Source organism: Sminthopsis crassicaudata, chromosome 5 (assembly GCF_048593235.1).
Source record: "Sminthopsis crassicaudata isolate SCR6 chromosome 5, ASM4859323v1, whole genome shotgun sequence".
Taxonomy (NCBI): domain Eukaryota; kingdom Metazoa; phylum Chordata; class Mammalia; order Dasyuromorphia; family Dasyuridae; genus Sminthopsis; species Sminthopsis crassicaudata.
In genome coordinates, this window is record NC_133621.1 from 154,076,047 (window position 1) to 154,099,736 (window position 23,690).

Here is a 23,690-nt window from a genome sequence, read left to right on the forward strand (position 1 = left end):
TTATGGCTGTTGTAATGCTAATAGCAATTTCCTTCTTTTTTTTAATGGAAATATCAGTAAATAGTACAACTCAACCTATTTTGGAAAATTTTTCACAAAGCACAGATATCTTGGAATAACTAGATTTTTCTAAATAAAACAGGATTTTCAAATGGCTAACAAGCCACTAAAATGGAAAAATGAAATTGAAAGTAGAATATAATGACATTATCAGTAGACATTTTAAGAATTCAAAAAAGAATGCTATTTGACTAAGTAAATAAATATCCAAGACAAAGTAAATAATATACCATTAAAATTCATAAGTCTAATTAATTATATAATTTGTATATAAATTCTTCATTACTGGAATTTTAGCTGAATTAATTTTTCTTACCTTCAATTAGTTTTCCTGTCTGCTCTGCACTTCCACCAGGGAGGATCTTGGCAATATAAGCTCCAATTTCTCCACTATTTCCCGGGATTTCTTTGCCACCTACTATTCTGATTCCTAAACCATTACCTATTTAAAAAAATAGATATTGGAAGCTATAAGAATCAACGTCACATACTAGGGTCATAATGACTAAAGCTGCATGAATTTAAACATTAACAGTCATATAATATATCCAAATAGTATGCAAACCATTCCAATCCAAAAAAGCATTTATTAAGCTCTTAAAACATGCAAGACACTCTCTACACATATAAGTTGGAATAAGATATCATGACACTAGTCAGTCATTATTTCAATGATTTTGTGATATGTTGATTAAACTTTTCTGAGTGTTTATCCAGTCTAGAGATAGCTGGATAGAAGGTCTAAATTAAAAGTGACCAACCCATTTTTGATCATGTCTGAATCTAAAACATAATTTACATGGATCTTATTTGATAGGTTCCAGCTCTGTCCTCTTTAAAATTAATGCATGTTGTGTGTATGTCATTCTTAGGAGATTCTATGAAGGTAAAATCTAATAGCATTTTTTTTAAAGATTCTCCTTATAGTCCTATTGGGAAGGATAATCATTTGCTAATGCCAGGCAGTCTTTACAAAAACTGTCCTCTTCTAAAAATGATGATTAAGAAGTATATCTATCTAGGAAAATTATATGTAAATGGCAGAGTTCAGATTTGAGCTGAGTTATTTTCCCAATAGGTATATTAAAATCCCTGTTCAGTTGTTTTCAAAACAATTCATCTTTTAAAGCCTTACTTTCCCCAAATTAAAAAAAAATACTTGTTATTAATGGCGAATAAATCCCTATATATAATTCTTTTGTGGTAAAATCTGAAAATACCTCAGAGTCAAATATATATGAAATCAGAGATTATTAAAATTAGAAGGGATGTTAAAAAGACTTTGGGTATAGATGAGGAAAGAAATGATAGCTTTGGGCTGGGTTGCTTTTCTTCTTCTGAAGGGGCAGAACTAAGAGTGAAAAGGTAGCGTAGAGAATTCACTGCTTTTCAATGCATTCCAATTACACATATAGACAAAATTATTATATTAGAAAGTTTCTAAATGCCAAGCTAAAATCTAACCTCTTAATAATTTATTCCCTATTGCTTTTAGTTGCTCTCTCCAGTCAAGAATTAAACTCTCTTTTGACATTCCAGTTCCTCAAATTAGGAAAATGAATTCAGAGCGATTTGAGAAGACATAGATGTACTGGAACAGAGCAATTTATATGATGTTCATGGCAAGGTAAAGAAAAACAATATTGAATAACCTCAGTACTTTGAATCAGTAATTGCTTGTGACTTCAAATGACTAACCTAAGAGCTACATTTGTCTCCTGTATCTTAGCAGAGAAATGGTACAGTATAAGTGCAGAATGAGGTGTATATTTTCAGATGTGGCAACTGTGTGGTTTTGTGTTACTTAACTTGTTAAAAGGGAGGACTCTGGTGGAAGTGGAGGTAGAGAAAGGCAATCACTGCAAAGTTGCAGGAATGCAAAAAGAAAATAGTTTTGATAAACCATTTCAAGATAGTCCTTCAAATATGTGAAGGCAGCTGCATATATGCTTTGACACTCTGATAGTAGTACTTAGCATAACATTTTCTTGGGGATTGGGAGGATCAAGACAGAAGGAAATTCTCAGTATATGCAGAGATATAGACATTTTTAGTAGGAAAAAAACTGGAAGGAATGTTATCGTAAATCAGTTAAAAAGTAGTTGAACAAAATGGAAAAATATAATTAATACTATTACAATATAATAAATGATGAATATAAAGATTTGAGGGTACTTGGGAAAATTTGAACAGAATAAAATAAGCAGAAATCGTTGATCAATTAGCAAAATTATCAAATAATATAAAGGATAGTACTGAAAGATTAAAATTCTAATTAACCATGCCTCCTGGCTTTCTTTATTAACATGGTAGACAATAGGTGAAGAATAAGATATGTGTCGTTAAATATGGTCACTGTTTGGATTCAGCTTAATTACATTTATTACCAGGAAAAAGTTCTATTGCTGAAGTTTGAGATGCATCATGAAATGACAAATATTTCTTAAAAGAGTATCAATTAAATTTGAAAAATGGGGAAAATATCCCTATAGAGAGACATAAAAATCCAATGAGCCCATTAGTTTAAACAAGTTGTAACTATTAGTGTTCAAATAGTGATATTATGAAATCCATTAGTGTGAATTCTATAGAGTTGAGTTCTAAAAAGAGAAATAAAATGGACAGTTGAGAACTCAAGTCTTTTTTTCCATATCTGAGCAAAACTAATAATTAAAATGGAGGAACAAAGTAATTAAGGCACAGAACACATCATAAAACTCATGGAATCTTTCTAACAGCAACTATACATACATACCACTTTTTCTCATGTTTATAGAGTTGCTAAAATTTCTATGTGGAAGAATAACCTCATGATCTAATTGATAAGACACTGGGATATAAGGGAAATCACTGAACATGGCATTATATTATCCCCAATAAGAGATGTCTCGTCACAATTCATTGTACCAAGCAATTAAAAAACTTGAGCTAGATTTCTTTCCTAACGCCCTCCTTGTGGAGATTAAAGAACAGGAAAAACAAATATTCAAAGCATAATAAAGGTGCTATATTAAGGAACAGTTCTCTAAGACATGTAAAACAGAAAATTATTAAGGGCTATTATGAATTATGCTGTTAGGAACAAAAATAGAACAATTTCTTCAAATTCAATTTTTGCCTATATCTAGAATATTATCTCTTCCTCTCCTTTGCCTCTAAGAATGCTTAGATTGCTTCAAGGCTCAACTCATAGGTCACTTCTGGGAGAAACACATTAACATTCTTTTTCTCCTCACATTAACTTGTATTTATCTCTTTGTATGCCTCAATAGAATGTAAGTTCTATGACAGCAGATTATTTTTCACTTTGTCTTTTTATCCCCTATGTCTAGCACACTGTATCTCCTTATACATGGTAAATACCTAAAAAATGGTTGAATTAAATTTAATCCAACTCCTTCTTGATATTTTATTTCTATGAATGAAATGATCATTCTTCCAGTTGCCTGGGTAAGAAACTATCAGTTTATCTTTTCTCCCTCTTTCTTTCTGTCACCTTATAAATCACCACTCACCAAATTCTCTCCATTCTTCCTTCTCTTGCATTGCATGTCCTAGAATGGGACTTTAGTCAAGCAGTCATTTCTCTTTATTTCACATATTAGGAAAGTCAGGCCTGGAAAGATTAAGTGATTGGTCTCATTGTTGGTTAAGTGGCAAAGTAGGGTTTCAACTCTAGTTCCTTGTCTCCATATGTAATATTCTTTTCATTGCACTATAAACCACCTTCCACTTTATTCATTACTATCGTCACCATTGTGTACCAGGCTCTCACGATATTATGTTTCAATTATTATAGTAGATTCCTCACAATTCTTATCCCCAATTCAGGTGAAATTATTAATTTACTCTGAAAGTGATACAGTGATTTTAGTGGGAAGGTTAATTTGTTTTTGTAAATTATCTTACTATGATATAGAAAGTTAAACTTGGTAAATAGTTGTTTAAACTATTATTCCTATTAACTGGAAAGGATGCTGTGTTTTGAAAAATGAAGTGCTAAAAAGAGAAGTAAAAGTGAAAGGAGTCCTCCTGCAGTCTGAGGAAACTGAAGCCAAGGTCCCACAGAAAAATACATGCTTTATAGAATAAGAGTTCAAATTGCCATGCTATTTCTGGGACTTAGTTTCAAAATTTATATAATGGACAGAATACTGAATCTACTGATTTCACATCATTGTTGTGGGGATATCAGTTGAAATGTGAAAACATATGAAAATACTTAGAAAAATAAAAGTTCTGGGTGAAATGAAATATATTACTTATATCAAAATGATTAAGCATATACATTGAGCAATCACCAAGAAAAGGGCCTGCATCTTGCCTCATCCTCAGTTCACTGAAACTCAGTAAGAATTCCTTCAAAAATTTATGGTGCTCTAATATATCCACAAAGGGAGTAAATGTCTTATTGAATTTAATCAACTTTGTGTCTGAGTGTAAAGGGATGAAACTCTGAGTAGGTGCACTTGGATAACCAAGCACTTAAGACTAATTACTTATTGAACAATACTCTATTAAAATGTGCTTAGAAAATGGCCCTTCCCACTATTCTGTGCTGGCTCAATACTTTGGTGTATACAGAGAATTGTAGGAGGGACTAAGGTGTGGAGTAAGACTAGCCAGGGTCACTCTTGGCGGTAGACAAAGAGAAGGGAGGTCTTGGAGATCCTGCATCCATCCAATTCACTTCTACCCCAAAAAAACAAGAATAAAGACCAAGGACTTTTGCTTATCCTGACTCTGGCTGATTCTAAGGTATCCAGAGTGCTAACATTTGCAACTCATCTCTAGATAGGCTGACAAGATTAATGGGAGAGATTCATAACATGTATCAGAACAATTATTAGTGAAATGATGTGTGTCTATTAATAGTGCCTCCAGGTGAAATGCAGAAAAAATATCATCTAAGAAAATTTCAGTCACTGCAGGATGCAGATATAAAAGAAAATTAAAGGAGAATATTTGAAAACATGCTTTTTATTATAGCTCATAAAAAGCTCAAAATACATTGTCTCACTATATGATAGCCATGTATCCTGGTTTTCACAAAGAAATACCCTGCTGTGTGCTGAAAAGATTTATTCTATAGTTTTCTATAAATTACCTTCTGTATAAAAAAAGTGATTCCTGAAATTTGTATCTAAATGTCTTTCCACTGGCTGGAAGATACATAGATATAAAAGGACAATTTCATAAGCTCACAGTATGAAGAAAAACTGTTAAAATATATCTCATTTCTCTATGAAGAAATCTATAAAGTATTTATATACCTTGACAGCTATAAATGTACATATATTTAACATAGGTTTAAGACAGGATTATATTCTTCTGATAAAACTGAACTTTGTATGAACTTCTTAAGCATTTTTCACATACTAGCCATATATTTCCTTATCCCTTTTACAAGAGCAGAAGCATTTTATCTTTTATAATTCTGTTTTAGGAAACCAATTCCTTGCCTTAGTACCAGTCTGAAAGGTATTTAGTCTGCAAGTCTGGAAAAATCCCTCATTCCCCTTAAAAAAGGAAAGTTATGAATGACTTCCTTGAAAAATAAACAGTTCAAAGTAAAACAAACTCTATCCCTGCCTGCATAGAGACAAAACAAAACAAACTTGTCCCATCCTCAAAAAAAATTTGACTTTTTTTTACTGTTTGGAAAAAAAGCAGTAAAAATATCAGGTGCTTTTCAACATTTTGAAACAAATTCCATTCAACAAATAAAAGAATTCTTCAAAGTATTACAGGACAAATCTTTCACACATAAATCTTTCACACATAAATGACATAATTTTCTTATCTATGTGTTCCTATAAATTCTGCCTTAGGAAACTGAGAATGAAGAATAGGTTTTACTATTCTCCCTCCTTACTATAACAACATAGGTTATGAAATCTATTTACCTTAATTTTAATTTAAAATATTGTTATTGTTAGTTTATATGTAAATGGGGAGTGTGGGAACAAAGGGGACAGAGAAGGGACAGAAGAAGAGAGGGAGAGGAAGAAAGAAGTAGAGTAGTAGAATAATGGAGAGGCAGGGTAAGAGAAAGAGCAGAGAGGAATAAGGGAGAGGGAAGAGGAGAGGGAGAGAGGTGGGGAAATAATAAGGCAACTCACATAGATGCCTTGCCTGTGGTCACACATCTATTAAGTGGAGTAAGGCAGATTAATCTCAAATATTCCCTGACTTCAATATAATATTGACTAAACCTTTTTCTCTCTCTCCCAATTAAGGATTGTAGGATCAAGCCTTAGGTTTCTGTGTGGATTATATCCACATCAGAAGAATGGCCATTACAGGTTTTCTTTAAAAAAATTTGTTAAAAGTAATAAACCACAAATAACAAATAATAAAAATATTGCTTGGTCATTTCTTAGATTTATACTTTATGGCTCTTTTTATGACATTGAGTGTATTTTTCCCATTATAGCTGGTTTTTTAAAGTTTCTTCTTATTCAGACAGGTTTTAAAATTAGAAATTAATGGTACTCCCTGTATGTATGTATGTATGCATATATATGTTTATGTGCATATATACAGATATATGGATATGTATGTATGTATGTGTATATATGTGTATGTATATATCTCTGTGTTTGACTGTAACCTCCTTGTGGGAGGTGGGGGGATGAAAGGGGAAAAAATAAATTAAAAAGTGTACAGCAAAGGACAAAAGAATAACCTACAAGAAAGCAAAGATGGACAGTCATGAATATAATATCTTCTATTATCATATATGTTTCTTAAAATTTATTATTACATATTTTGAATCCTCCTTGATGTTCTGTTGGGCACATGATGATGTTTTGTTTGTTTTTGTTTATTTTGTTTTTGTTCTTCTATTTGATTCTTTTCTTATTTTGTATTCAGTTTAAATAAATAAAAAATTTTAAAGTTAAAGGTAGATATTCCTTCTAGACAATTAGGCATATAAATTTAAGAAACATGTACTTATCTAGTTCAATATATACATTATCAACATTTTGGAATTTTGATAAAGTATTCCATTTAAAATACTGTCATAGTAAAAAATATTTTAAAATCTATCTGCCAAGGGAAAGTCAGGAACTATATAAGCAAGACTACAAAACACTTTCCACATTAATAAAATTAGATCTAAACAATTGGAAAAATGTCAAGTGCTCTTGGATAGGTCGAGCAAATATAATAAAGATGATTATGCTACCTAAATTAATCTATTTATTTAGTGCTATACCAAATTCCTAATAAACTATTTTAATGACCTTGAAAAATTAACAAAATTGATCTAGAAGAACAAAAAGTCAAGAATTTCAAGGAAATTAATGAAAAAAAAAAAAAGCAAATGAAGGTGGCCTACCTGTATCAGATCTAAAACTATATTATAAAGCAGCAGTCATCAAAACCATTTGGTACTGGCTAAGAAATAGACTACTTGATCACTGGAATAGGTTAGGCTCACAGGACAAAATAGTCAATAACTATAGCAATCTAGTGTTTGACAAACCCAAAGACCCCAGATTTTGGAATAAGAACTCATTATTTGACAAAAACTACTAGGAAAATTGAAAACTAGTATGGTAGAAACTAGGCAATGATCCACACCCAGTACCAATACCAAGATAAAGTCAAAGTGAGTTCATGATCTAGACATAAAGAATGATATTACAAACAAATTAGAAGAACAAAGGCTAGTTTACCTTTAAGATTTATGGAGGAGGAAGGAATTTGTGACCAAAGAAGAACTAGAGATTGTTATTGATCACAAAATAGATAATTTTGATTATATTAAGTTAAAAAGTTTTTGTACAAACAAAATTAATGCAGACAAATTAGAAGGGAAGGAATAAACTTGGAAAACATTTTTACAGTCAAAGGTTCTGCTAAAGGCCTCATTTCAAAAATATGTATATAGAATTAACTCAGATTTATAAGAATTCAAGCCATTCTCTAGTTGATAAATTGTCAAAGGATATGAACAGACAATTTCCAGATGAAGAAATTGAAACTATTTCTAGTCATATGAGTGTTCCAAATCACTATTGATCAGAGAAATGCAAATTATGACAACTCTGAGATACCACTACACACCTGTCAAAATGGCTAAAATGACAGGAAATGATAATGACCAATGTTGGAGGGGATATGGGAAGACTGAGAGACTGATACATTGTTGGTGGAACTGTGAACACATCCAACCATTCTGGAGAGCAATTTGCAACTATGCTCAAAAAGTTATCAAACTGTGCATACCCTTTGACCCAGCAGTGTTACTACCGAGCTTATATCCCAACAATATTAGAGAAGAGAAAGGGACCCACATGTGCCAAAATGTTTGTGGCAGCTCTTTTTGTAATAGCTAGAAACTGGAAACTGAGTGGATTCCCATCAATTGGAGAATGGCTGAATGATTATGGTATATGAATGCTATGGAATATTATTGTTCTAAAAGAAATGACTAGCAAGATGATTTTAAAGAGGCCTGAACAGACTTACATGAACTGATGCTGAGTGAAATAAGCAGAACCAGGAGATTACTTTACATGGCAACAACAAGACTATACTACGATCAATTCTGATGGACATGATTCTCTTCAACAATAAAATGATTCAAACCAGTTTCAATTGTTCATTGATGAAGAGAGCCATCTAAACCCAGGCAGGGGGCTGTGGGAATTGAGTGTGGAGGACAACATAGCATTTTCAGGATTTCTGTTGATATTTGCTTGCATTTTATTTTCCTTCAGGTTTTTTTTTTTCTTTCTAAATCTGATTTTTCTTTTGCAGCATAAATATGTATGCATATATTGGATTTAACATATATTGTAACATATTTGACATGTATTGGACTACCTGCCCTCTAGGGGAGGAGGTGGGGGGGAAGGAGGGGAAAATGTGGAACAGAAAGTTTTACAAGGGTCAATGTTGAAAAATTACTTAAGCATATGTTTTATAAATAAAAAGCTTTAATAAAAAATAAAGATAAAAATTAATCATAGAGATTCCTTCTAGACAATTAGGCATATAAATTTAAGAAACATGCAGTTATCTGGTTCAATATATACATTATCAACATTTTGGGATTTTGATAAAGTATTTCCATAGTAACCAAAGGAAGAGTATTCTTTGCAGATGCAAAACTTAATATTTTGTGTATGCAAGAATTACTTAATTGTGTTTCATGATCTAAGGGACAGAGAGCTAACCTTGTACTTAAGACAAGCTGGGTTCAAGTTCCACTTTTGAATATATTGCCGATTATGAATCCAGGAATTTCTTAGTGCTTTTGGACAACTCTAAAGATTAGTAATATAGATCTTTATGGTTTGTAAAACATATTACAAATACTATCTCATTTTATCCTCCTACTAATGCTGGGACCTGTGCTTATGCCTGAAATCTATTCTTATCTCCATTTTATGAATGAAGAATTGAGGCATAAACAGTTTATGTGACTAGCCAGGGTCAAAGGCCAGATTTGAACACAAATATTCCTGAATGCAAAATCACTGTTTTAACCACTACTCAATCTTCCCTCATCTGAAGATTTACTTCTAAAGAAATCATGGACCCAGTCCCTATCCCTTATATAATTTGATGAAACTTGCAAATAAATATATGTTATCCCGAAGGTTTTACCTTGATTTGAAATGTAACAAATATGTCAAGGAAAATATAAAAAAGGGAAAGAGAGAAAAAGAGATGTGGCAGGTGGAGGCAGAGGTAAACAGTGAGTACTAGACAGATAACTGTCAGTTGAATTGAGATATGCTGATAGACAGAAATAACAAAAGAATTCCCATAACTACAGATAATAATAATCCACACTTTGCCAAAGCCAATGAAATGGAGCTTAAATCAGAAAAATAGCATAGTGATGATATACTTTTAAAAAATTTAACATTGTTTTTTCCCTAAGAGTATATCATAGCTGCCTATCTCCCAGTAAATGATCTTACTCTTATGAAACAGTAGATTATGAAATAAATACAGCTTTTTTTATATTACATCTCATTATTGCAAACAAGCTGGCCTGAGAGTCATGCAAGAAAGTACATACATACATAAAGAAAGAACATAGATATGAGCACTTAAATATAAGTTAGCATGGGGAAAACAATGTGTTGAGGGCATCCATAACCAGAAAATAGAACAAACCAAAAAGGCACTGAGAAAAAGCCAGGATGAAGACCAGAGAAATAATAATAAGCAAACATCTGCCATAGAGGCTGTGCTACCATATGGAAAGGCCTTCAGGTATTTTTCTGCCTTTTTTTTTTCTTACAAAGGCTCATCCATGCTGGGTGACCCTCTGGGATTTGACATTTTAGTACTTTCTTATATATTAAAAAATCATGTAGCATGTATCTAATAAGTCTAAGCATAAGGCAATGTGTTAGGGCAGATGGAAACAAATAAGGCATGGTCTAATTTAGGCAACATGATACAGTGGAATGTATGCTGGTAGGATGTAAAGAAAAAGAACTTGGGTTAAAATCTTTTCATTTCTATGTACTACCAACATAACAGACCACTTCCTGGGTTTGAATTTCATCATCTATAAGATAAAACTATTGAAATAAATGTTCTCTAAGGTCACTTCCAATTCTAAGTCTATGATTTGTTGATAAATTCCTTATTTTTATAAGTATCTGCATTTAAATACAAGAAATCTTGGTCTACCCTGATATGAAATTTTTACTACAAAAGGACCTGTTCTTTAATAAAAATAAATTAGTATATTTTTCTGAATACCATAGTTCCAAGAAAACTTTCAATTTAAAGTCACATATTTTTCTTATTTGTGTTACAAGGGGAAGAAGAGGAGAAGGAGGAGGAAGAGAAGAAGAAAGAGGAAAGAAAGAAAGAAACAAGAAGCAGCAGTGGAAGGAAGAGAAGGAGATAGAAGAAGAGAAGGAAGAAGATGAGGAAGAAGAAGAGAAGGAAGAGAAGGAGATAGAAGAAGAGAAGGAAGAAGATGAGGAAGAAGAAGAGAAGGAAGAGATCCTATCACCAAAACAAATATTGGTCTTTATCCAAAATTTTTTTTGGTAAAATAGGAGAATACCATAAACAAATTAGGAGAGCATGAGATAGTTTATCTATCAGATCTTTGGAGAAGGAAAGAATTTATGACCAAAGAAGAATTAGAGAACATGATGAAATGCAAAAAGGACAATTTTGGTTACATTAAATTGAAAAGTTTTTTGCACAAACAAAAACAACATAAACAAGAGTAAAAGGGGAGTAGAAATGTGGGGGGAAATCTTTACAGTCAGTATTTCCAATAAGGATCTCATTTCAAAAATATATAAAGAACTATATCAAATTTATAAAGATATATCATTCCCCAACTGATAAATGGTCAAAGGATACAAACAGACCATTTTCAGATGATGATACATTTATAGTTGAATGAAAAAATGTTCTAAATCACTATTGATTAGAAAAGTACAAATTAAAACAACTCAGAGGTACTACCTCATACCTTTCAGATTGTCTAAGACGACAAGAAAAGATAATGATAAAGGTTGGATGGTGATGTGGGAAAACTGGGACACTAATTCATTGTTGATGGAATTGTGAAATGATCCAACCATTCTGGAAAGCAATCTCTAACTATGTTTAAAGGACTATAAAACTGAGCATAGCCTTTGACCCAGCAGTACTATTACTGATTCTATATCCCAAGGAAATCATAAGGAGGGAAAAGATGTGTAAAAATGTTTGTAACAGCTCTTTTTATGGTAGCAAAGAATTGGAAATTGAGTAAATACCCATCAATTAAGGAGTGGCTGAACAAGTTATGGCACATGAAGGTAATAGAATATTATTGTTCTATAAAAATAATGAACAAGCAGATTATAGAAAGGCATGGAAAGATTTACATCAACTGATGCTGAGTGAAATAATCAGAACCAGGAATATATTATACACAATAATACCAAAAATAGGTAACGATCAACTATGAAAGACTTGGTTCTTCTCAGTGGTTCAGTGATCCCAAGCAATCCCAATTGACTTTAGATAGAAAATGCCATCTGCATCTAGAAAAATAACTAAAGAGACTGAATGTAAATCAACACATGCTATATTCACTTTTTTTAAATTTCTCCCATGTTTTTTTTTCCTTTTTGCCCTAATTTTTCTCTCCCAAAATGACTCATAAAGCAATGTGTGCTAAAAATAAATAATTTTACTAAGAAAAAAAAATTTTTCTCTCAGTTGAAGGCAGATGCTCTTCATACTTTAAAAACATCAGTTGTAGTCTGTGTATCTTTCCGGGGCAGACAAAAAGTTTAGTTAAAGAAGGAAAGGGAATAAATATTTATAAAACTTCTACTCAATGCCAAGCATTTTAGAAACATTATCTCCTATGACTCTTATTTGAGCCTGTTATTATTCCCATTTTATATTTGAAAAAGGAGGCAAACAGAATTCAAGGATATGGACAGGGGTTGCTAGAGAGTTAAACGTTAAATGTCTCAGGCTAGATTTGAACTCAGACATTTTCAGGCTCAATGTTCTATTCACAGTGATATCTTGAAAATGCAGAGAAAGCTGATTGGCAATAACTTATTGATTCAATAGAATTCATTTATTAAGCACCTACTCCATGACAAGAACTCTTTTAGGTGCTAAAAATATAAGTAGAAAAATGAAACCATTCTCTCTGAAGGAGTTCATATTCTATTGGACAAAAGCAATACAAACACATATGAATTGTGGACCTCAGAAGTATGCAGATTCACATAAAGCCCCAGTTTCATCTTAGGAATGGCCCTAAGAAGGAATTTTCTCCTTTCAAACAAACAAATCCCAATCCCTTATAAAAAGAGACAATGCAACAAAGTCAAGAATCCACAAAGAAATATAAAAAAACACAGAAGCTATCAAAGGAAAAGCTGATGCTCACAAATAAAAGGAAAATAGACAAAATACTTGAATATCCTATAAACTCCATTTAGAAATGAATTTAGTGTTTTCATCAGAATTCTGTTGATTGTTTCACAAAGGGTTCCACTAAATCTCAGCAGCACTCTCCAACATATTAACATGTTCACTAATACTTTCCTAAGTCTAGACAATGAACAAATCCAGTTTTGAGTATTTTTTAAGTGAAGGAAGGTTGTTCAATTTATTATTGTTTGTAGCTTTTTATTTACAAGATATATTCATGGGTAATTTTTCAGCATTGACAATTGCAAAACCTTTTGTTCCAATTTTTCCCCTCCTTCCCTCCACCTCTTGCCGCGGATGGCAGGTTGACCAGCATATGTTAAATATGTTAAAGTAGAGTAATTATTTTTGATGTGTAAATGTTCATACTGAAAATTTGACAATCATTGATTAGAATTAGGTCCAGCAATTGGATTTCCCCCTCCCTTAATATTTTGAGAGATTTGTAGTACATAGTAGGCATTTAATAAATGTTAGGACAACATCTGACTTGACATTGCATTTGATTTTTTCTTCCTCTCCATCTCTTCTCTAAGGGAGAAAACTATAAAGTAGAAATATGTGTTTCATTATTTATTACCTTTCTTTCACTATTTCTTTCTTTCCTGAAGTCAACAATTAGTTGAAATTATTATTATTACTGGTATTGGTACTGGTAGTAGCAGCAGCAGAAGCAGCAACACTTGTAATTCAGTAATTGGATATTTTTTAAAGAACTCATTATGTACATCTGAAACTCAACTTCAAAGTCATGCTCTTTATTTATATAGGAATATTTGATCAGGTTTAACTATTGTTCAGAAAGGAAGATATTTTATATGACATCAATTAAAATGACTCTTTTGTAGAGATTTAGTCAAAATAAATCAAAAGCAATCAAAAAGGGTAAATGTGAATAATATAAAATAAGATATTGCTAAAATATGTATATGTATTCTATAAATCAAAATTTTCAAAATCAAAAGCAGAATCTATGTAAGCTAATTATACTATGTGTGCATGTATGTATGTGTATGTATATATCATACATACTCAAACAAGTGACTCTTGAATGAAAACTTTCATAGAAACAAATTGTTCTAAAAGGAAGCAAATAGATTCATCATCATCCCCCCCCTTTTTCTGTGACTATTTCCTGTATTCTGAATAGATATCACTGGGTACATAGTATCCTTGTACTGGCTTAGGTATGATAATTGCATCATATTGCTTCCTCCTAACTTCCTCTGTTAAACATAAAAAGACTTGTATCTTTTGCAGAAGGACAATTTTTGATTAAAGTAGCCAGTATTTTCAAAGAACATGAAGAGCTTGGGGAACTTGTGAAATAATCCTCATTTCTCCTTTCATATAGGAAAGACAATGATTTCCATTTGGAGTCCTTGAAAAATACTTATTTTTAGACTGCAGCAGGTGTCTGAAATATAGCTCTATTTTCCAGCTGAGTTTACTGGTTCCTTAATTTTCTTTCTTTTCTGAATTGCCATATTATTCTAAGAGAAAGACCTATCTTGTTCACTATATTTTTGACTCAAAAGTAATCAGCTGTACTATTGCATTATAAAAAGATAAAGAGGAACCGTGAATCAGTTCTCTAACAATATCAAATATAACAAGGAAATCTAAATGATAATTGGTAGAAGGAATATATGTATTTCTGGTTAATAAAAAGCAAGTCCCAAGTAACTTTTGTTTCTACTACACAGTACTCAAACTTTGAATTTTTCTTTCTTCTTTTCTTATGTACCTTTTGTATATTTTGGTATTTGGTTCCTTACATTCATGATTTACACTGAGTTTGAAAAATATACTTTGGTAATCTAAATCAGAACCCTAACAATATGTTAGCTATAAAATGAATTTATGGACCCATCCTGATTATGAGCAAGGAAAAAAACAAAACAAAACAAAACAAAAAAAAAAAAAAAAAAAAAACAACAGTCTGTAGTACTTAATTTGATTTTGATTAGGTACCAATTCTGACGTGTACCTCCAAGGCAAAAAAAAAAAAAAAAGATAGATGGGGTCTTTTAAGAAGTCTTATCCTTCTTAAAGAAGATGAGGAATAGAAAATAAAAACAGTAAGAAGTACTATTTATAAAAGTAATAAGTAAAGAAATTCCTTCCATGAATCCAGGAAAATAACTGATATTCTTGGCATTTGAAGTACCCATGAAAAAAAATATATCTTTCTGAGTAATAAGAGGATGAATTCAGACTAAAAAAATTTCCTGGCATGTAAGTGCATTCAGAAAAAAGAGGCTTTGTATACCCCATTGTGACATTCAGTAGTCCTCAGAATAACCTTTTACTTTAAACACAACTTCAGTAGAATCTTTGTAATACAATCTTTAAAAATCATTCTTGAAATGGTGTCATTATAGTGTCAATAGACAAGTTAAGAACAGAGAGTTTTATGTTTGTAAATCAATTTCTTTTTTTTAATAAAAAAATTACAACTTGAGATATTAATAAAGTTTCTAGAATTGGAAAAAAATTGGCTCCATAATTACTCTTCTATTATGCTTTACACAATTTTTTTTGTTTTAACTCACATAGATTCATTCACTATCATTTATTTAGAAATCTTAAGAGTCCAGATCTTTTTTCACTGTGTTTTGTTCACAGATGCCTGCAATTTTGCTGGAACCGTCAACTTTGGAAACTTCAATGGGTATGTATCTCACTTAGTGGCTATTCTCTCCACTGGTGTTGATGATAATTTCACAATCCTTTTTCACTGTGAAACTTTTATCCATCCTTTGCCATAAATCTTTTGTGGATGTAACCATTAAGCTACAGACCTTTTAACATTTCAGAAGTATTAATAGAACATCTTCATTCTTTTAATAAATTTTTCATCAATCCCTTTTTATATTACAGTCATTTCCCAACATTGATCTTTCTCAATTGAATTTTCTTTTCTAACAAAGAATAAGATGACATATTGACAGAATATGTTTCATTCCAACCTTCTGAGAGGGTTAATATTCAAGGTTTAAGGCGGCTCAAGCATTTAGTTTTAGTTCTAATGTTTTTAATATAATTTACCTTTATAATATTATAATCATTCTGTATACTGATTCTTCTTTACTGTATCACTTCAAAATTATCTACATTTTCTCTAAAAACTAAAAACTTTTTATAGTTTTGTAGTTTTCATTTCTATCCTTCAGAAAACTCATCTACCTACTTCTCTGGACATATTCAACTCTAGATTCAACATATTTGTTACATCAAGATATTTATCCTTTGTGGGTCTCAGTTTTCTCATCTGTGACAACTTTCTACTCAAAGGTTCTTAAACTGTGGATCACTGAAATGAGAGTTACAAAATTATGATCTATTATCAATAAATGTTTACTTGAATAGCTATGTTATATGCCTATATACCTGGTGTTGCATAAAAATCTTTGTGTGAAAAGGAGTTGTGAATAAAAAAAAATGTTTAAGAAATTCTGCTCTAGAAGACTGTGTGATCCAATGTGTTTCAACATAGAAACAAATGTGGGAACTTTATGTAGATTTTTGTGTTTTTAAGGATACATAAATCTGATATTTTCAGTCTTTCAGAACTCAGCTCCTTCTTGCTCTTATATCTTATTATGCTTTCCTCTTGACCGTGGACCTTTTCACTGGCTGACCCCTATGTCTGGAAAACTCTCCCTTCCCAGCACCCTCTATTCCCTTTTTCATCAAAAAAGGAGGCCACATGGGACTTGGAATTAGGTATATTATTCTCCATTTGGGAGAATTACTATAAAGAGGAATGTCATCATCAAGTATTGAATTTTCCAATAATTATCTTTCCATGCTTATTTAATTTAATTCTCTGATAATAATCAGACTTTTCCATCAGACCTACACTCAAAAATTATTTCATTTTGATATACACTGTTGCAAACTTGTACATATCACACATAAAAAATGACATTCACATATGTTTATGTTATTTTATTTATTTGATGCCATACCAACCAAACTATCAAAAATATTTTATAGATCTAGAAAAAATAATAACAAAACTCATCTAGAAGGTCAAGAATATCAAGGGAATTGGCTCTGTAAGGAATGACCAGCAGGAGGAATACAGAGAGGCTTGGAGAGACATATCAACTGATGCTGAGTGAAATGAACAGAACCAGAAGATCGCTGTACACTTCAATGCTGTATGAAGATGTATTCTGATGGAAGTGAATATCTTCAACATAAAGAAGATCCAACTCACTTCCAGTTGATCAATGATGGACAGAAATAACTACACCCAGAGAAGGAACACTGGGAAGTGAATGTAAATTGTTAGCACTACTGTCTATCTACCCAGGTTACTTATACCTTTGGAATCTAATACTTAATGTGCAACAAGAAAATGGTATTTACTCACATATATTGTATCTAGGTTATATTGTAACACATGTAAAATGTATGGGATTGCCTGTCATCAGGGGGAGGGAGTGGAGGGAGGGGGGATAATTTGGAAAAATGAACACAAGGGATAATATTATTTAAAAAATTACTCATGCATATATCCTGTGGGGAAAAAATTCTAAAAAAAAAAAAAAAAAAAAAAAAAAAAAGAATATCAAGGGAATTGGTGAGAAAATGCAAAGGAATGTAGTATGGCAAAATCAACTCTAAAACTGTATCATAAAGTAACAATAATCAAAACTATTTAGTACTGGCTAAGAAATAAGAGTGCTGGTTCAGTGGAATAAGTAAGGTACATAAAACAGTAATAAATTATTATAGTAATCTACTGTTTGATAAACCAAAAAATTCTAGTTTCTGAGATAAGAATTCACTATTTGATAAAAACTGCTGGGAAAACTGGAAAATAGTATGGTAGAAACTAGGCATAGATGAATGTCTCACAGCATATATCATGATAAGGTGGTATGATTTAGATACAATGGGTGACACTGTAAACAAATTAGGAGAGCAAAGAATAGTTTGTCTCTCAGATCTATAAAGAACTGAATAAGTTATAACTAAACAAAAAATAAAGAACATTATAAAATGCAAAATGGATAATATTGATTACATTAAATTAAAACGATTTTACACAGTCTAATCAGTCAAAGTTAGAAGGAAAAGGGAAAGATGGGAAACAATTTTCCAGCAAGTATTTCTGAAAAAGGCTTCATTTCTAAAATATGTAGAAAGTTAAGCAAAATTTATAACAATACAAATTATTCCCCAATTGATAAGAATATCAACAGACAATTTTTAGATGAAAAAATTAAAGCTATCTGTAATTTTATGAAAAAAAAATGCTCTCCAACATACTGATTAGAGAAATGCAAATTAAAATGATTCTGAGGTACCAATTCACACCTATCAGATTAACTAATATAACAGAAAAGGAACATGATAAATGTTGGAGAAGATGCTGAAAAATTGGGAAACTAATGCATTGTTGGTGGAGTTGTGAACTGATCGAACTATTCTGGAGAGCAAATTGGAATTATGCCCAAAGGGTATAAAATTGTACACATTCTTTGATGCAACAATACTACTACTAAGACTAGATAGCAAAACAAAAAAAATCATGAAAAAGGAAAAATGACCTATATGTACAAAAAATATTTAGAGCAACTCTTTCAGTGGTGACAAAATATTGGAAATGGAGAGCAAACTCATTAAATGGGGAATAGCTAAGCAAAGTGTGGCATATCGATAAAATGGAATACTATTGTGCTATAAGAAATATTGATCCAGTAGATTTCAGAGAAACCCAGAAAGACTTAACATGACACTGACACTGAATAAAGTGAACAAAACCAGAGAACCAGAGAAATTCTTACAGAGTCTGAATGAAAATCAAAGAATACTTTTTCATTTTTTTTTCTCATGGCTTTTCCCTTTTGGTGTTTCTTTTTTCATGACATGACTAATGTGGAAATGTGTTCACATGACTATATATGTGTAACGTGTATCAGATTGCTCAATATCATGGGGAGGAGCAACAGAAGGGAGAAAGGGAGAAAAATTTGAAACTCAAAGTTTTATAAAAATAAATGATGAAAACTATATATACAATTTGAGGAAAAATACAATTAAAAATACTATTAAGCTAAGACTTTATTGAGCTTCTGAATTAAAGAGTTCATTTACTCTTTTGTATCTAGTCATCTAATTTAATCTGTTCATTTTCCCCAATTTCTGAAGAAATGTATTTGTACGTTATCAAGCCAGATTGTATTTTGGACATGTATTTGGTGGGATAAAGATAAACTGGCACTGAGTAAAATAAGTATTACTTCTCATCCCTTCCTCCTTCATAGGAAACCAGGGAATATAACTTTTATTCTGACATCCCCAAAAGAACTGTAAACCCCCCTACTTTAAGATATGATAGACAACTCTCTTGAAGACAAACTAGAAAAGAAGAGGGAGATTTGCTCAAGCACAGTACCTCCATCAGTTTTTTACTATAAGGAATAATACCATATTTTCTTCAACTTTTTTCTTGCAGATGATTTATCATCCATGAAGAAGTATTTGTTTATTTTTCTGACACTTGACAACATTTAAAAAATTATATTTGTTTTTATTTGATTATATATTTTTCCCACATAAAGTTTATTGGATTATTTGGATGTCAATATGATAAATCATTACTCAGACATGGTACATCATTTTTAAATGTTTAACTTAAAATATTTTAATTTTATAAAATATGAAATATTCTCCTACCTGTCTGACCATTTTCAATTTCTTTTACTGGATCTTCATGTACTTGTGTTTAACTCCAAGCCATTTACATGTATCCTAGTCTCTTCTCTATTTGGACTATTAATTTGGTGATCTCAGCTTCTATGGATTCAATTATCCAATTCAATTGCCTCCTAACTTCCAACCTTCTATCTCTAAACTATCTCCTAGATATCTCAAATTGTATATCATATAGACTTATTAAACTCAGTGGGTCTAAAAATGATCTTATTACCTTTTCCATAAAACCCTCTTATCTTCCTAACTTTTACTTTCAAGAATGCCTACATTTTCTCTAATACCAGTGCTTGCAACCTTCATGTCATCAACTTTTCATTCTCTTCCTGCCCTTACACCTAATCAGTTGCTAACCCTTGATTTTACCTTAACAACATTGCATATATACATCCCCTTTTCTCCTTTGACATTACTACTTGGTTAGGCCCCTCATCACCTCATACCTTATGAATAGTACTGCAGGTTGGTCTCTCAGAAAAAAATTACCTCCCTAAACTAGGTTATTTTCCACTCCATTATCAAAATGATTTTCCAAAGTGTGTGTCTGACTATACCTATAATCAATCAACTTAATTGGTTCCTTCTTCCTTCTGGAATAAAATATAAAATCTTCTGTTTAGCATTCAAAGATTTTCTAACCTTTCCATTCTTCTTATGCCTTACTCCCTCTGTTGTATTTTATAATTTAGTGACACTGACCCTCTTGTATTCCTCACACAAGACATTATCTTTGACCTCTGGATATTTTCACCAGCTTTGCCCTAAATTGCTATTATTGTATGACTTCCTGTAACATTATTCAGTAGTATGTGAAAAGTTGGGGATAAACCAGGATTGAAATTTGGCAAAGAATTATTGGTGATTGCACAAAGGTGTAAGGGATTTGAGAGTTGAGGATCATGTATAATTTGACTTGTTAACTAGAGGGCCATGACTAGAAAATGAACAAAATAATACCAAAACAAAATAATGATGCAGGAGAACAGAGAAGGTTAATAAAGTCACTACACATTGACAATAGTATTAACAGTAGTTTTATTAAGTGCCAATTTTATAATCTTCCTTTCCATTTGCATTGACTTGGTTTTTGTTTAGTTATATCAGTCTAAGATATTGTAACAACTTCCTAAATGACCCCATTTTTTCAATCTCTCTTCTAATTCTTCCTTCACTCTGGTATTCAAGTATTATTCCGATATTCTGACCTTATTTACCATGGAACTCACTTGATCATAAACTTTCAGCAATTCTTCATGGCCAATTAAAATATAAAATAGCATTGAAAAATTTTCACATCTAACTTCAAACTAAGATTTTTCATAGTATTACTTTTTGTGTCCCAAATTTGATTCCCTGCTCCTATCTTGAAATTTTATTCTGCTATTTTTCACCTTTTTGCCTTTTTTGTATATCTCCAACATCTGCCATAGATTCTACTCTTCCCTTCTTTAATTAGCTACAGCTGCACAAAAGGTCTTCCTGGGCTTCTAAGGTGTTTTCTTGCCTCAGGTAAATGTCTGCCCTGAAAAATGTTTGTTCTTACAATATCTTCAAAGCAAATATGCCATAATCAAAGTTAATGTTAAGGGGTTAAATGGAACTGAGGTGCTAAAAACTGTCTCCTAAAAATGAAAAGAACAAGATCCATGGAAACTGGAGCTCCTGGTTGTAAAGAAGATACATTTCTACCTTCCTTAAGATACTGTAGTTTCCTGAGGGTTCAGATATAGCAATTTGGCTCTGGGAAAGTGAGCCAGTGTATATTTGCTTTAAAAATAACTTCATTTGAGCCTTATCTTGTAAAATCTACTTTACACTTGAAGAAAATGTGCCTCAATCATATTTACAAATTATACAGTTACAAAATATTAAAAGTGATATTCTAAGTGAGATTTTCCTGAACCCAGGTTCAACATTCTTATACAAAGATAACACAAAAATATATGTGTATGGTGTGTGTATATATATATATATATATATATATATATATATATATATATATATATTATAGTATTTATAGCAATACAACATACTAATACATGTTTGTGCATATATGCATATGTCCATGTATAATGTCATATACACATAATTAAACCTGATGTGCTGCTGCTACCTACTTAAACTTAGCAACATTTTTTTTTTTTTATTATTGAGCTCTTTTTATATACCATTAAGAAAAAAATTAGGCTAATGAAGAAAACAGAAGGTATTTCCTTTGCACACATTGCCACATTATGAAATTAAAGATTATAAATAAGATTTAAAGCCAGAAAGGATAATTTATAGATAAAGAAACTGAGGTTCAAAGAGATTAAGTGAATACCTTAATATTACCCCTGTAGTATGCAACAGAGATGTGCTGCAAACAGGTCTTTTGGTTCCAAATCCAATGTTTTGTTTTTTTCTCCTTTATTGCATGTGGCTGATTCAATTCACATGTCTTTTTTTTTTTTTTTTTTTTTTTTTTTAGTTTTTTTAGTTTTATAAATGTAGCCATTATATTCTTGTCCAGCTTTTGTATTTTTCCTTTTTTTCTTTTCTAACTCAGAAGAGGATAACATTAGCTTTATGAAAAAAAAACTGATATATTCTAAGAATCATTCATGATATAGTTTTAAGTAGAAGGAGGAAGCAATGGAGACCCATTTTTTGTGTTACTCATTCCTTGGAGTATATTTTCATTTTCTTATGACTATAGTAACTTCTCTGATAATTGAACTGAGAGGTTCAGTAATAGGTTCTAAAATGCTGCACATTTTTGAAGGAAACTTTCAGATATAACTTCTTTACTTCGAAGCAAATATACTAGCCCATGGTGAGGTACAAAAATGAACACAATTTAGTAGCGAATGTTGCTGAGGGACTAAACTATCAGAAAAAGTAAATAGGGGATATTATTTTTAAATGGTCTGCCTTAGCTGTTCTAAAAGTGTAGAAAATATTTTAAAGGAATATAACAATATTTTTCAAAAACAAGATTTTTAAGGTATATTGTGGGGTTTCTAAGTTTGTACATAAAATGTTGTTATAATAACACTTTTTCATGATTTTGTGAGGAAATTCTGTGGGTTGGGCTTGCACTCAAAAGAACTAAAAGAAAGAGGAAAATGTTCTTAATGCACATAAATATTTATAGTTGCTGTTTTGGTAGTGACAAAAATAAAAATAAAATGGATAAATCAATTGATTGAATAATCATTGATTAATTTTGGTTATATTAATGTGAACCAATATGATTATGTTTATAAGAAATTAAGAAGTAGATAATGTAAATAAGACAGTTATATGTAAACTGATAGGGAGTGAAGTAAGCAGGAGAAAAACAATTTATAACATTCATACTTTTAAAATGAATAATTTGGAGAACTTATAAACTGATTTATAAAATCAATATGAAACAACTTATACAATAATAAGCACAAAAAATAAATAATTTGAAAATTACAAGAAACATTTATGATTTTAGAATATAGGTGATGAAACATTTTATTTATGACTCTGTTATGAGGTGATGGATTCAGGGTACAGAATGCAATACAAACACTGGAAGAATTATTTTTTACTCGACTATGTATGTGTTACAAGAGATGTGTTCCCTTGCTTCCTCCTAGGTGATTGGAGGGAAAAGAAGGAGAGAAAATAGATTAAAGTTCATTAAAAAAAAGAGAGAGAGATGCGTGTATTCGTGTGTCTGCAGGAGGAGTGCTGTAGATAAGAAAAAACGTGTGCATGTTCAAATAAGGTCATATATTAAACATTTTACTTAAATGTTTTACTACAAGAAAATTTTCATGAAATGGGAGCATTATGAAAAAAATTAATAAAACTTTTAAAAAATGTACTTTGCTTACAATAACCACATGAAGGAATTATTGTAAGCACTATTTCCATTTTACAGATGAAGAAACAAAGTCAGGAAGATTATGTCTTACCTACCCTGAAATAGCTAGTAA

At 31.3% G+C, this 23,690-nt stretch overlaps 1 protein-coding gene across 5 annotated transcripts in view; it reads right to left on the minus strand.

Annotated features, from left to right (window-relative positions):
- PCLO (piccolo presynaptic cytomatrix protein) overlaps positions 1–23,690 on the minus strand; it is a 520,130-nt gene that overhangs the window by 179,108 nt on the left and 317,332 nt on the right. For all 5 annotated transcript variants that reach the window (XM_074268505.1, XM_074268506.1, XM_074268503.1 and 2 more), the window contains exon 10: positions 377–502. In XM_074268505.1, coding sequence (XP_074124606.1) covers positions 377–502 — 126 coding nt within the window. The remainder of the gene's footprint in view (positions 1–376; positions 503–23,690) is intronic.